At 37.9% G+C, this 15,497-nt stretch overlaps 1 protein-coding gene across 6 annotated transcripts in view; it reads left to right on the top strand.

Moving 5' to 3' along the window:
- PHKB (phosphorylase kinase regulatory subunit beta) overlaps positions 1-15,497 on the top strand; it is a 318,702-nt gene that overhangs the window by 255,170 nt on the left and 48,035 nt on the right. For all 6 annotated transcript variants that reach the window (XM_064580840.1, XM_064580837.1, XM_064580838.1 and 3 more), the window contains 4 exons: positions 7,177-7,232; positions 7,752-7,845; positions 13,641-13,724; positions 14,150-14,254. In XM_064580840.1, the coding sequence (XP_064436910.1) occupies positions 7,177-7,232; positions 7,752-7,845; positions 13,641-13,724; positions 14,150-14,254 (339 nt within the window). The remainder of the gene's footprint in view (positions 1-7,176; positions 7,233-7,751; positions 7,846-13,640; positions 13,725-14,149; positions 14,255-15,497) is intronic.

Here is a 15,497-nt window from a genome sequence, read left to right as displayed (position 1 = left end):
GCCTGTGTCTTTTGATTGGGGCATTTAGCCCATTTACATTCAGGGTAACTATTGAAAGATAGGAATTTAGTGCCATTGTATTGCCTGTAAGATGACTGTTACTGTATATTGTCTCTGTTCCTTTCTGGTCTATGTTACTTTTTTTTTTTAATTAAATATTTTTTTTATTCTTATGTTAATCCCCATACATTACATCATTACTTTTAGATGAAGTGTTCTATGATTCATTGTTTGTGCATAACACCCAGTGCTCCATGCAGAATGTGCCCTCCTCAGTACCCACCACCAGGCTAACCCATCCTCCCACCTCCCTCCCCTCTAGAACCCTGTTTGTTTTTCAGAGTCCATCGTCTCTCATGGTTCGTCTACCCCTCCGATTTCCCCCGCTTCATTCTTCCCCTCTTGCTACCTTCTTCTTCTTCTTTTTTTTTTTTCTCAACATATATTGCATTATTTGTTTCAGAGGTACAGATCTGAGATTCAACAGTCTTGCACAATTCACAGCGCTTACCAGAGCACATACCCTCCCCAGTGTCATCCAGTCACCCCATCCCTCCCACCCCACCCCCCACTCCAACAACATTCAGTTTGTTTGGTCTATGTTACTTTTAAGCTCTCTCTTTGCTTAGAGGATCCCTTTTAATATTTCTTGTAGGGTTGGTTTCATGTTTGCAAATTCCTTTAGTTTTTGTTTGTCCTGGAAGCTTTTTATCTCTCCTTCTATTTTCAATGACAGCCTAGCTGGATATAGTATTCTTGGCTGCATGTTTTTCTCATTTAGTGCTCTGAATATATCCTGCCAGTCCTTTCTGGCCTGCCAGGTCTCTGTGGATAGGTCTGTTGCCAATCTAATGTTTCTACCATTGTAGGTTACATATCTCTTCTCCCGAGCTGCTTTCAGGATTTTCTCTTTGTCTCTGAGACTCATAAGTTTTACTATTAGATGTCAGGGTGTTGACCTATTTTTATTGATTTTGTGGGGGTTCTCTGTGCCTCCTGGTTTTTGATGCCTGTTTCCTTCCTCAAATTAGGGAAGTTCTCTGCTATAATTTGGTTCTATATACCTTCTGCCCCTCTCTCTCTTTCTTCTTCTGGGATCCCAATTATTCTAATGTTGTTTCGTCTTATGGTATTGCTTAGCTCTCGAATTCTGCCCTCGTGATCCAGTAGTTGTTTATCTCTCTTTTTCTCAGCTTCTTGATTCTCCATCATTTGGTCTTCTGTATCACTAATGCTCTTTTCTGCCTCATTTATCCTAGCAGTTAAAGCCTCCATTTTTGATTGCACCTCATTAATAGCCTTTTTGATTTTGACTTGGTTAGTTTTTAATTCTTTTATTTCTCCAGAAAGGGTTTCTGTAATATCTTCCATGCTTTTTTCAAGCCCAGCTAGTATCTTTAAAATCATCATTCTGAACTCTAGTTCCAACATCCAACTAATGTCCGTATTGATTAGGTCCCTGGCAGTCAATACTGCCTCTTGTTCTTTTTGTTGAGGTGATTTTTTCCATCTTGTCATTTTGTCCAGAGGAGAATAGATGAATGAGAGAACAAAATGCTAACAGGGTAACAATGGCCCCAGAAAAATATACACTAAACAAATCAGAAGAGACCTGAAACTGGGAGAAAAGAAAGGGAAAGAAAGAAAAAAGAAAAAAAAATGAAAAAGAAAAATATGAAAAACAAACAAACAAAAAAACAGAATATGATCAAATATGATCAGGCTGGTGCATAGATCAGTGCCACCACACACTAGATTTTGGTCGTATTTTGGTCTGTTAGAAGAAAGTGCCTCCCAAAATTTTAAAGAAAGAAAAGCTTATATATGTACAAAAATAAGGGTAAATACGATGAAGGGATGGAATATGACTGTAAAGATGAAAATTATAAAAGATTTTATAAAAGGAATTGATAAGAAGTTGGTTGAAAAAAGAAAGAAGAGGATTAAAAAGAAGGGGGTGGATAGAATGTGATCAGGCAGGAGACTAGAACAAAGCCATACACTAGAGATTTAGGATATATTTTGATCTGTTAGAAGAAACTGTATCCCAAAATTTTAAAGAGAGAACAACTTTATATATATATACCAAAAATAAGGTTAACTACTCTGAAGGGATAAAATATGACTCTAAAAATGAAAAATAAAAAATATTTTTTAAAAACGGGATTGATAAGCTGTTGGTTGAAAAAGGGAAAAAGAAAAATTCAAAAAAAAAAGTAAAAGACAAAAAAAATTTAAAAAATTAACTTTGAAAGACTAAAGAATCATGGTAAAAAAGCCATGAATTCTATGTGCAGTATTACCCTAGTGCTGGGGTTCTGCCATTCTCATTGATCGGTAAACTTGGTCTTGGCTGGCTGTTCTTGCTGATCAACCTGGAGTGGGACCTGTTGCCGTGGTTCCCAAATGTCTTTGCTGGAGGTGGAATTGCCCTGACCTTGCTGGGGGCGGGGCTAAGTAATCTGCTCGATTTTGCTCTCGGGAGCTTTTGTTCCCTGCAAGCTTTCTGTACAGCTTTGGAAGATGAGAGTGAAAATGTCGGCCTCCCAATCTCCACTCCAGAGGAGGCGAGAGCTCGGGGCCCCACTCCTCTGTGAGCCCCCAGAGAAAAGCAGTCAATCACTCCTGTGTCCTCTGTCTTCAGTCGCACTCTGTGCTCACCCAGCCTGTGACCGAGCGTTTCTATGTCTGGCACCCGACTCTGTGTGGACTCTCCAAACCCAGCAGATCCCTGTGGTGCGCTCCGGCACCTCTCCTCCCTGGGGGAGGAAGGGGAATCTCCCCAGATATGCCGCTTGTTGGGTCCCTGCTGGAGGAGCAGTGGCCTGAATGTGCTGTGGATCATGGTTTATGGCAACTCCGAGCTGAGAGCCTGCCCCTCGGCTCCGTCTCTGCACCCGGCTTCCCCACTTTGATACCTGGGAGCTCTGCCGCACTCAGGCAACCCTGGTCTTTCTGTGACCCCGAGGGTCCTGAGACCACACTGTCCCAGCGAGGGTTCCACCTCCCGCGTAGCCACTGGAGCAACGTCCCTCAGCGGAGCCGACTTCTAAAAGTTCCGATTTGTGCTCCGCAGCTCTATCACTTGCCAGAAGTGGTGGTCGGAGGCCCCCTCCCCCACCGTCTATCTTCCCGAGTATCGCCTTGGATTCACTTCTCCACACATCCTACCTTCCAGAAAGTGGTCGCTTTTCTGTTCAGAGAGTTGCTGCTATTCTTTTCTTTGATCTCTTGTTGAGTTTGTAGGTGTTCAGAATGGTTTGACACCTATCTAGCTGAATTCCTGGGACCAGATGAAATTTAGGTCTCCTACTCCTCTGTCATCTTGTTCCTCCCACCTCCAGATTCTGTAATGTTTAAGAGATAGATGAGACCACCCAGATTTGGATTTCCCCTTTGCCACTTATTATCTGTGTGATGTTAGCTAAATTTTTTTTTAACAACTCCATGCCTCAGTTGTCTCATCAGTAAATGAGAATAATAGTTCCCTACCAAGTATGGGTGTTTTGATGAGTAACTAATTTCCTGTGGTTACATGGTGCTTAATAACTTATCTTCTTGTTGTTGTTGTTATTGATTAGGAGGTTTGAAGGAAAAAAGAGTCAAGAATGATTTACACGTTTTTGGCTAGATCAGGTCTTAAAGAGGTAAGAAATACTTTGATGATGAGTGGTTTTAAGGATGGAATTCAGTGGTTCAGTCTTGTCCATGACAAATTTAAGGCATCTATTAGATGACCTGGATCATGCAGGTCAAGTGATAAGATGGGACTTGTGTGTGGACCTTTCAATTTTAACATCTGCCCCCTTTCCATTCTCTGAGAGGCAGAATAACTGAGTGAGTATGAGCAAAGATGCTGTAGTCAAATTGCCTGTGTCTGAATTCTAGCTCTGCTATTAGCTAGCTCTCTATCCTTGGTAAGTTACTTAAGCTTTCTTTGCATCAGTTTTGTTATCTGGAAAATGGAAATAATAGTTTGTTATTATAAATTAATGGTTTGTTAGAACAGTGCCTTGCACATAGAATGTTGAGTGTTATGTGAAGTGTTTGTTGCTATGGTTGGTACTTTCCTATCCTGAATATTGCTACAGAAATGAAAAGAAGATTCAAGAAAAGAAGATTCATAGTTTATGAGTTAAATATTAACAGGATTTTGATGACAAATTGTATATGGAGGGTAAAAAACAGGAGTCAAAGATGATTCTGACATTCTGAGCTGGAGTGAGCCTGTTTGGGGTGGAGGTAGGATTGGTGAGGTGTTGAGTTCAGGAACTTTTAACTTTGGAAATAGCCAAGAGAAAATGTCCAGAAAGCAGTTAAAAATATGGGCACTAGAACTCAAGAGAAAGTTCAAGACTAGAAACATAAATATGATCTGCTTAGAGGTGATAATTAAAGCTACCAGAGTGATTGAGTTTGGTGAGAGAGACAAAGAAAGAGAAAGAAGTGGAATGAGAAGACCAAGGACTGAAGTGTGAGGATTTCCATCTCTAAAGGCAAAGTAGGTTAGATGGCGGAATGTAGAATTATAGAGGCAAGAAAGGTAAAAGGTAAGAAGATAGCTATAGTCTGTGTTTGAGAAATAAAAGGAGAGAAAATTGGAAAGTGGTTAAGTCACCTGAAGATTTCTTTTAAAAGATGTTTGGAATTCTTTGGAGAAGAACTAGCCATACAAAAATGGGGTAATGGATGGTCCTCATGTCTTAGAATGGTGGAAACCAATGAGATTTAGGGCAACTTAGGTATTAAAGCAAATCTCAACAAGGAAGAGAGGAGCAGCTGTCCTAGGATAGATGTGAAAATAGTAAATACAACTGCAGTAAGTTTTAGTGCCTTTATTTTTGTTAGGTGTCAAAACTGTGCCTAGCACTTTGTTACTCCCTAAATCCTTAGCAATTCTCTGAGATAAGGACAATTATTATATTCTCTGCAGAATTGGAAACCACCTAAATGCCCATCAAAATAAACATTCCTTAAATAAAGTATGGTATGTCCATGTAATGTAATGTCCTGCAGCCCTTTTTTTAAAAAAATTAGGTCTATACTACCAAAGAAAGGTATCAGTGAAATACTTTCACATGATAATAAACACATATTTAAAGCTTGTCTGTTGTCCGTCTGTCCCAGGACACTCTGAACTCCTCATGGAGGGACACTGGGTTGTATTTATCTTGTAACATCAGGGTCTAGCATAGGGCTTGTATATTAGAATCCCTAACTATTGATCAAATGAATGAGTACATAAATACATGTGAAATGGAGAGCACCATACCATACAGGCCTTGAGTATGTATATGCATATATACACGTGTGTGTGTGTGTGTGTGTACTTATGAACCTAAAAGGAGAAAATATTATAGTAATATTAAGGGAAATACCATCCAGAAATAGAAAATATTAATTACTGTTAGGACGTTTTCAGAGAGACTTCATGGGTTTAGACAAAATGTTGGTGCTTTGAAGAAAATGGTGAAAACAGAGAAAAGATGGTTCCAACTTTGGCAGTGAGAGGAAGGGAGCAACCGAGGTGGGACTACCCATGCCGAATTCTTTCTGGGGTATAAATAGGGTGCAGTGTCCCCTATGGGCTATGGTGAAGGCCTAAGATCATCATAGAAGTTTTGTGAATTGTAACTTTCCGAAATGCTGAGGTTTTACAATGAAAGAATTCTTTAGCCATCTAGTAGTCTCCTAACCAAATACTTAGTATGATTCAATATGTGTAGTGGGCATTTCAGATCTGAGTACTCTGTCATACAAGTAAAGACATTATCATAAAAGGTCTGTGATTCAAAAAAAAGATACCAATTTGCCAATTAGGATCTGTAAGCTGCCTTATTTATTGTTATTGAAATGTTATCTACATTCTTGTATATGTATTCATTTGCTTTTTATTTAAGAATCCATAATTGTACTGAAGATTGTGGATAATTTGCCCACTCTAAGCTTACTTCTTTTGATGAAGTAAATATTAGATTTCATCTGAGAGAAATAGGCTTAATGTATTCATTTGGTGTTAGAAATCTTGATGAGACTGTGAATAATTAATTTTTTCTCATCCTTCTGAGTAACATTAACTTTTAAGGTCTTTATCAAATAAAAATAGAATTTATGGCATTTTTAATGTGTATTTATTTTTGTTGGGTTGTTATATCATATTTTCTCTTATATATTCATTTAAATCACATGGAAGTCTGCCTGAAATGGCATTTTCACAATGATTCTGGGAACCATCCTTTTGATTGTATGGTATTTACTGCTGATATATGTATTCTGGTGTTTCTTGCTTTCCATCATACATAAATTCTAGTGACGTATTGAATACCATAGAGGGGAACTGACTGATGGTAAATCAGATATTTACAGCATACTATTGGGAATGTTGGATTCATTACTATAAAGAAATTACATTTGATCAGTATTTTTAGAGCTTCCTAATACTGTAATTTATTGATACTTCTTAATGGTCTCTGTTAATACAGGCTCAAAATTGGGTTCATTTTAACAATGTGTAATATATGCTATAGTGAATCTTTTCCACACATACATGAAAAGAGTAGCAAATATCCAACAGTATCTTTGATTAGAACTATCAAGCCCAACAGCTTGTATTTAATGAACACAGTGTTAATTACATAGTCAACTGGGTAGTTCATTCTCTACTATAGGAACTATATGTTAGAATAAAGCTATTTTGATATAAATGATGCCAAAGGAAAATTGGCTAAGAAGAAAGGAATAGCCTTATATGTGTTAAGATGTCAAATGAACAATTTTAACTCACAATCATTTTTTTACAGAGAATACAGAAGTTGGGTTTTTATTTTTAGTTCCTTCTCTTCCCTTCAGAGTTAAATGGTGGAAAATGACTCTCAGTCCCCACACTACTCTTATGCATCATGCAAAATAGGCCTGACAGGCTAGCCCCTCTGGTAGGGGTGAGATTTATGGTTTTCCATTCCTTGGTGTTCCATTACTTTGTCTACACCATCAAATTGATTAGTAGGCAGTGGAGAGCAAGGAGAGAGAGGTGACTGCATGGAGCCAGTAGGTGTCCATCATTTTAATGAACTACTTAGAGATGGTTAATATTGTCCTTGATTCTCATTGTAGCTGATGATGACCAGATCTTTTAAAATGTTTCTCCCCCCTCCCACCCCTTATTCTGTATTACAGGGCCCACTGGAAAATGATTTGGTAGTTCATGTAGCACTCATAGCAGAAAGCCAACGGTATGAAATCCAGACGGGTGGCGTGTTCCTTCGGGAGGAAAGGAGGGGGGCTTACTGCTTTATGTTGCAATATTGAGTATGGTGGTAGAGATTAATTTCACAGACCCCTTGACGGGGTTTCAAGGATGTCATTAATGTTACTTTAAGTGCCAGAAAAACATTCTTTTCATGTTTAAAAATAATTTTGTTTCAGTTGATGTGAATATTAAAGACTGTGTGACCTGTGCCAGTGTTGCCTGGGGTGTAGTTTTGAGAAGTTAGTGCAACGAATACTGGGAATTCCCCAAATCAGTGCTTACTCTTTCTGCCGGCCCCCAGAGCTCCCACCTGATGCCTTGTGAAGAACCCCAGAGGGCCTCTAGATCCCAGCACAGATGGCATATTCCTCACGTTGATAAATTAAAATGTTCTCCAAGCTAGCGTAGTCTCCTTCCTCCCCTCCTCCTCCTCCTCCACCATTCTCCACATTCTACATGCGTTGCCTAAAAATATCTCTTGCTTTTTCCCTGTATTCTTTAGCCTTCAAGTTTTCCTCAACACGTATGGTATTCAGACTCAAACTCCTCAACAGGTGGAACCCATTCAGATTTGGGCTCAGCAGGAGCTGGTGAAAGTAAGTGATTCTACTTCTTTACTGTCGACTTTGTGGAGGTGCTAGAGCATGATGATGATTAGACTTAGTTTACAGTCGACTAGGTAGCATAGTTAAAAAGTCTGATTCTGAGATAGTGTCATCAATCCAAAAGTCTTTCTAATTAAGTTGAGAAACCTACCTTATCAGACGTTGTTACTAAAAAAAACCCTGCATTGTGTGTGTATACATTATATTCATAGGTCTTATTGATTCTTACTTCTGAAGTCTATTACTGACCTAGACTAGCACTTAAATAACAAATTAACCTGAATTTTCATACCTTGTGTGTAAAATTAACCTTTACATTGGATTTGATCATTTTCCCTTAATTAACTATTAAAGGAAATTTCTCATCTAAATATTTACTGGTAATAACTACTTCCCTTTTTTTTTTTTTTTTGCCTTACTGTTTAGAGTCTGAAGTAATTCCCACCCTTTTGGTTTGCTTGGTCTCATCTGAGTTTATTTTTGGTGTGGTTACATACCTATTTAGATTGGATTAAAAGGTGACTTTGGGGGCCTTTTGCATGTACTGCTCTGCAGATGGATTCAGAAATGCCTATTTAGGAATATTCCTGCCCATTAGGGACAGAAAATTGTTGACTTCCACAGTTATTTATTTATTTATTTATTTTTAAAGATTTTTATTTATTTATTTGAGAGAGCAAGAGTGAGAGAGAGAGAGAGAGAGCATAAGCAGGGGGGAGGGATAGAGAGAGAGGGAGAAGCAGACTCCCCGCTGTGCAGGGAGCCCGATTCCACCAGTTATTTATAAACCACCACTTCTACTTAGTAATTGTTAAAAACAGTACAGGAACAAACTCTGAAGTGTTTGATGTAAGTGATTAGAATTTTCTCTCTCAAATAATCAAGATTAGCTCAGTTAGGTTGATACAAACTTTTGTGGTCAAAACCTTGATGGTACAACAAGGAATTAAAGCTTAGAGAAGTGAGGTGCACATTGCATGGGAGAAGGCAGGGCCTCAGAGTGTCACTGCTGATCAGACTGGACCCTATCCATTGTCAACAAAACCAGAACCTGGGTGTCAGATCACCCAGAGTACCAGCACTTTGAAAGCTCTTAAACCTCCTATAACAAATTTAGAGCTCTTTTCCCCTCTGATTAAAGAGATAAGGCTGAAAATGCAAGGATCCCTAGAGTAGGTAACACTTTGAAATCATGCAAAGATGTAAATGGGTTTTGTGGTAGAAGAGGAGAGAGAACTGAGGATTCATGAGGCAAGGAGAGGAGGCAGCATGAAGTGGAGAAAATCTAAGGCTCTAACATTCTATCATTACTGGCTATATTTGCTGATACACTTTTTATGGTCCCTCACTGAAAGCTCCAGAGAATAGTAACAAAGATTATTGTTCTTTGATAAACATGTGCTCAAAGCAAATAAACCTGACTCCATTTTTTTCAGGCCTAATTTATATTGCAACTTTTTTATGGTAGGTGAATCTGTACTCTACTAGACAACATGCAGTCAAGATTTAAAAGATAAGCATGGCTTCTGGCATTTTATTCATTCATTCATTAGTGAACACCTGCTATGTGCAGAATTTTGTGTGGGGCACTCAGATAAAATGGCTTTGTGCTCTGTCCCTGTTCTCAGTGAACTCTGAGTCTACTGGTATGAAAGGAAAAATAGTTAATTACAATCCACCTTGATTAGTGCTATAATAGATGTTTATACAAGGTGCTGTGGAGGTGGTAGGAAGCATTCCATTAAGACTAAGGTGAAGACTTGGGGCACCTGGGTGGCTCAGTCAGTTAAGCGTCAGACTCTTGGTTTCAGCTCAGGTCATGATCTCAGGGTCATGGATCGAGCCTCGAGTCAGGCTTTACACTGTGGAGCCTGCTTAAGAATCTCTCTCTCTCGGGGCGCCTGGATGGCTCAGTCATTAAGTGTCTGCCTTCGGCTCAGGTCATGATCCCGGGGTCCTGGGATTGTACTCCCTGCTCAGCAGGAAAGCCTGCTTCTCCCTCTCCCACTCCCCCTGCTTGTACTCCCTCTCTCGCTGTCTCTCTCCCTGTCAAATAAATAAATAAAATCTAAAAAAAAAAATGTCTCTTTCTCTCTCCCTCTCCCTCTGCCCCTCCCCTCAACTAGTGCATATGCACATGTACTCTCTCTCAAAAAAAATAAAAAATAAAATAAATTGAAAGAGTAAGGTGAAGACTTCTAACAGGACCTGACTTATTTTATGTTTTGTTGTTTTAAAGATGTTGTGAACAAATGGTGTGAACAAATGGGTATGTGGTATGGGTAAAACGAGATTTGGAGCCAAGAGTCCAACTTCCCTAAACATGTGTCAAGATAGAAGATTCTCTGTTGTTACAGCCTCTGTGTTCCAAGCTAGCTGCTTGTGGGGATTCATCCTCTAAGATATACTTCCTAGTATATTGCTTCTTATAAGCCCATCTTTAAAAAACAATAATTCCTATGTAGTTAACATAGTTTCAGGTTTATAATACAGTGATTCAACAGTTCCATATATTACACAGTGATAAGCCCACCTTTTAAAAGTGAAAGTGTTCCCTCAAATCTTAGTTAATACACATATTCTTATGCCAGTGGCTAATCTTTCTGTTCTGAGGAGCTGTACCCTCCTTCAGCTCGCTTAACAGTCTATGAGAGCAGACAGCTGAGAGCAGGCCTTATACTGTGTGTAATTAGTGTTTCATGATGTGGTGACTGTGGTATGATTTGCTTCATGGGGGAGATGAATATAGTGTGATCTAGAATGAAGTTCTGTTGTTTAGCCATTACTATATACTATTTCAGTGGATTAAATGGTGTGCATGTGTACAATGTGGGGACAGTATTATCCACACCCTGGAATGTGGGGAGCATTCCAGATCTGTCTACATAATTGTCATAGACCTGCTGTACCTTGGTTCAGAAAATTAAGGAAAATCCTTTCACTGTAATAGAGTAATATTTAAAGGAGATCTAAATCGGTACATTTTAACTTGTACATGGTTAATTGATCACTTGTCCAAAAGAAGAAATCTAAAATAGTTTAGACATACATTTAATTCTGAAAATTTGAAAATATTTGAGAGAAAGGGGGCTCCATCTAGTGTAGTGTGCTATAGTTTCAGTGCAGTTATATATCCTAATGCTTATAGGGTACTTTTTCTGGCCAGTTAACTATGTCTAATATGAGAGTCATTATTACAGAGTCAGTATTCACAGCCGGGTAGCTCAGGAGGACATTCAGTTGCTCCCTCATTCATCTATCAGGTATTTCCTGAGCACCAGCTCTGTGTCAGGCACAGTGCCAACCAACTGAAGGGATGCTATTCTCTAGGAACCTAGCAATGCAGAAGGAGAAAGAGACACAGAGCTAACTCTGACATGGGCATGTACTCTGTAGCGGAATGACCAGAGACCTCTGGTGATGACATTAATTTTGTGTACAATGAGGTTGATCATTGAAGTCAGTTCAGAGGAAAACAGGTTAGATGTCTACCTCTCATCAAATAGAAAAATAAATTCCAGACCAATTAAAGATTCAAAATTTTTTTTAAATGATATAAACAAAATCACTAGAAGAAAAAATAGAAGAGCAGTTTACAACTGTTTGGAGTGAAAGTCCATTCTTAGAATAATGCCAGTGCTAAAAAAGCCTTTAAGGAAATGATTGACAAATTTAACTAAATACAGCTGAAGATGGGATAAACAACCTGGCACATCAGAGGTGCTTGTGAAATTTCCTAGTAGGAAAATGTTTAGATTGAAATAACGCATGCTGAAATGATGTTTGACCTACTATGCAGTCATTCTCGCAGTTCGTAACAACATTGAAGATGAGCAAACTGGGTAAAATATTTATACAAAGGGTAATATTCTTAACATACCAAGATAACTTACAAATCAAAAAGAATGAGAAATACCCAATAGAAAAGGGAACAAGTGAGGTAAGTCAATCAGAGAAAGACATGTATCATATGATCTCACTGATATGAGGAATTCTTAATTTCAGGAAACAAACAGGGTTGCTGGAGTGGTTGGGGGGTAGGAGGGATGGGGTGGCTGGGTGATAGACATTGGGGAGGGTATGTGCTATGGTGAGCACTGTGAGTTGTGTAAGACTGATGAATCACAGACCTGTACCTCTGAAACAAATAAAACATTATATGTTAAAAAAGAAAAAGGAAGATAGTAGAAAGGGAAATCAGAGGGGGAGACGAACCCTGAAAGTCTATGGACTCTGAGAAACAAACTGAGGGTTCTAGAGGGGAGGGGGGTGGGGGGATGGGTTAGCCTGGTGATGGGTATTAAAGAGGGCACATATTGAATGGAGCACTGGGTGTTATATGCAAACAATGAATCATGGAATACTACATCAAAAACTAATGATGTAATGTATGGTGATTAACATAACATAATAAAATTTAAAAAAAGAAAAGGGAACAAATGGAAAAATTTATAGAACATACCAGTAGCCATTAAATATATGGGAAAATGTTCAACCATAAAATATTTGAATACAGTAGTTTAAAACTAAGATGAACTGTCATTTTGACCCAAGAGAGTAACAAAAAAGGCCTATGCACTGTTAATGCTAATATAAATTGGTCCACTGTTTCTACAAGGTGACCAACCTGGCAGTATGTTTCAAAGAAAACATATTCTCTTTGATCCAGCAAGTCTAAGAAATTATTCTGCAGAAATAATAGTACAGTGTCCAGAGATGTTTATTGAATTGCTTTTGAAATAACAAAAAGTTGGGAACTACCTACATCAAGGGATGGGTATTAAATAGGGTAAGAAGGTGTCTTATTGGGTGAAGTGCTCAGCTTTGGCACTGATTACCTTCTAATTCATTCCAAATCCATCCGTTTTTACTTTGTAGAAATTCTAGAAGTTTCTGTTCCACTGTGGCACCTTTTTCTGTTTTCCAGTAGTTAGTGCTACAGATATTTTTAGAGGTCTTTATATTTCTTCAGTCATTTCAACACTGAAATGTAGAGTACATGCATAGACTCAGTCTACCATCTTGAAATGGAACACCACAATACTAAGTTTTAACAAGTAGGACACCAAACAGATACATATATATAGTTTATGAACCCGTTTATGTAAATATATGCACATATTGATATATGTATGTAATATGAGTATATATTCATCTATATACTTTTAAAAATCTGTAACCCTATACATCAGGTGTTTTTTAGGGCTCACACAATAAATTATACTTCCTTCAACATATACCAAAGTGCAAGAGTTGTTACCTATGGAATTGTGAGAGTAAACAGGACCATTCACTTCGAGCACATGGCTTAAATTTTTCAGAAAATTCATATAATCAGAAAAATCAATAAAGACATTTCCATTTTGATGGGAAATACTTGAAGGTGGGAATCTAGTAGGAGATGTGAGGCCCTGAATTAAAACTTTAGCCAGTTTTGTTTTTTTTTTTAATCACACAGGAAGCATTTGTCTCTTTGTGTTCTTTTATGAATTGGACAGAGCCATGCAAGTTGTACATTTGACAGCACAAGAACAATGTCAGATTTTAGGATGTTGCTAAGTAGATCTGCAAAGATTTGCTCTCAAATCTCTCAGTGCCCCCAAATCTAAGTTGACATCATTGGCTAGCTTGTTTTCCTAGCAGGTCTATTGAGTAAGGTTTCCCTGGCCACTTTTCCTCTGGAAAGATCAGAAATTAGCAGGGCTTTAGTCAGGGGGTATAAAGGGGCCAAAAAGGAAAGCATGGATTCTTCTTGCCTGACTGATTTATAAATTTATGTCTTACAGGCTTATTTCCACCTGGGAATCAATGAAAAATTAGGACTCTCCGGACGGCCAGATAGGCCCATTGGCTGCCTCGGTACATCAAAGGTGCTCATAAAATTTCCTTGTGGAGCAGTGTTCAGATTATAATACCACAGAATGAAATGATGTTTGACCTGCTTTGCATCCATTCTCACATTTTATTATATACTTGGGCTGGTTATCTGAATTATCATTTTCTACAAGTAAATCTTACTGTTTGTTTTGTGTGATATCACAGAAGTCTTCTAGCAAAGAATAAGCATCGCACTCCTATGTTATTTCTGAACATTGTAAGGTACCTGATTATGACAGTATTTATTCAGAGGCTTTTTCTATCACAGTAGAGGTAGACTACTCTTTAGTATACTGATCTTATTGATCCAATCATGAAACATTGAAATTTCTTAATCAGTTTTAATTTTTATTAAGACTTATGCTACTGTACATTTGCCTTTGGTCCTGTTTTGTACTTTTTAAATTATCTCTTACAGATTTATCGCATTCTAGGAAAGACTGTGGTTTGTTACCCTATCATCTTCGACCTAAGTGATTTCTACATGTCTCAAGATGTTTTACTGCTGATAGATGACATAAAGGTAGCTTCAGAACCCCTTTTTATTGAAATTGGATGACTGGGTTTCTACTGATTTTATCATATGTTATTAAATTGAGTGCTCATGGGTGTCTGTGACACTGTGTTAACACGGTGTAAAATATGAAAGTAAAACAACATCTGCATGGCTTTGGAGAAAGTTAAATTGCTTGCAGTATTAGAATAATAGATGGAGTATGTCTTACGTAAAGTTGTATGACTTTGCTTGATAGACCATTCTACAAATGGAATGAAAAGATACAGTTTATAAAGCAGAGGGGAAACCATTTGGAAACCATGTTCATATGACAGCAGTAGTTTATCTCTTTTTGAAAAAAAGTTGAATTAGCAAAATAATTTTATTTATGAAGAATGTCAAGTAAAACTTCAACTAACTCATAACATCTAGTCAGTTAAAATCTCCTCCACTCCCTTTTCCATTTGCAGAGAAGAGAAGCTTAGAGTCATGGTTTAGAGCATGAAGTCTGGAGCCAGATTACATTTGTTAAGATCTTGGCTCTACTGTCTATTTACCAGCTGTGTGATCTTGGGCAAGTTACTTAAGTTCTCTGTGTCTCTCTTTTCTCATCTGTATAACTGAATAATAATAGGGATATTCTGAGAATTAAATGAGTTAATGTATATAAAACACACAGAATAGTACTTGACATATGGTGAAGTGTTATGTAAGTCTTTGATATGATGACAATGATGATGACAAGAGTAGAAACTGAGTCAAAAAAGAACTCTCTCCACATTTCTGATGGTCTGTATAGATTCAGTCTAGTTTCTTCTACCTGCTGTAATAAATGCACAGTAATGTGGGATGAGGATTAATCTTCTGGATGACAACCCTGGATTGATTTTTCCTCCCTGGCACCATTTTTTTTTCTTCTTTAAGTATTTATTTTAATTCTAGTTAGTTAACATAGTGTTATATTAGTTTCAGTTGTAGAATATAGTGATTCAACAATTCCATACATCACCTGGTGCTCATTGCGACAAGTGCACGCCTTAATCCCCATCACCCATTTCATCCTCCTACCCACCACCCCTCTGGTAACCATCAGTTTGTTCTCTATAGTTAATATTTCTTGGTTTGTCTCTCTCTCTCTCTCTCTCTCTTTTTTCCTCCAGGGACCATTCTTAAACTATATTCATTAGGCCACCAGAAAAGAAGCAGGCTTAAAATATATGTAATCTGATTACTTTTAAGAACAAAGTTTGAAATCAATAAAGTTTTAAAC

This window comes from Mirounga angustirostris, unplaced genomic scaffold (assembly GCF_029215605.1).
Source record: "Mirounga angustirostris isolate CCGP_5_RB_7025 unplaced genomic scaffold, mMirAng1.0.hap1 SCAF_16, whole genome shotgun sequence".
Classification (NCBI taxonomy): domain Eukaryota; kingdom Metazoa; phylum Chordata; class Mammalia; order Carnivora; family Phocidae; genus Mirounga; species Mirounga angustirostris.
The sequence above is the reverse complement of the archived record's forward strand: the minus strand, read 5'-3'. Positions and strand labels throughout refer to the sequence as shown.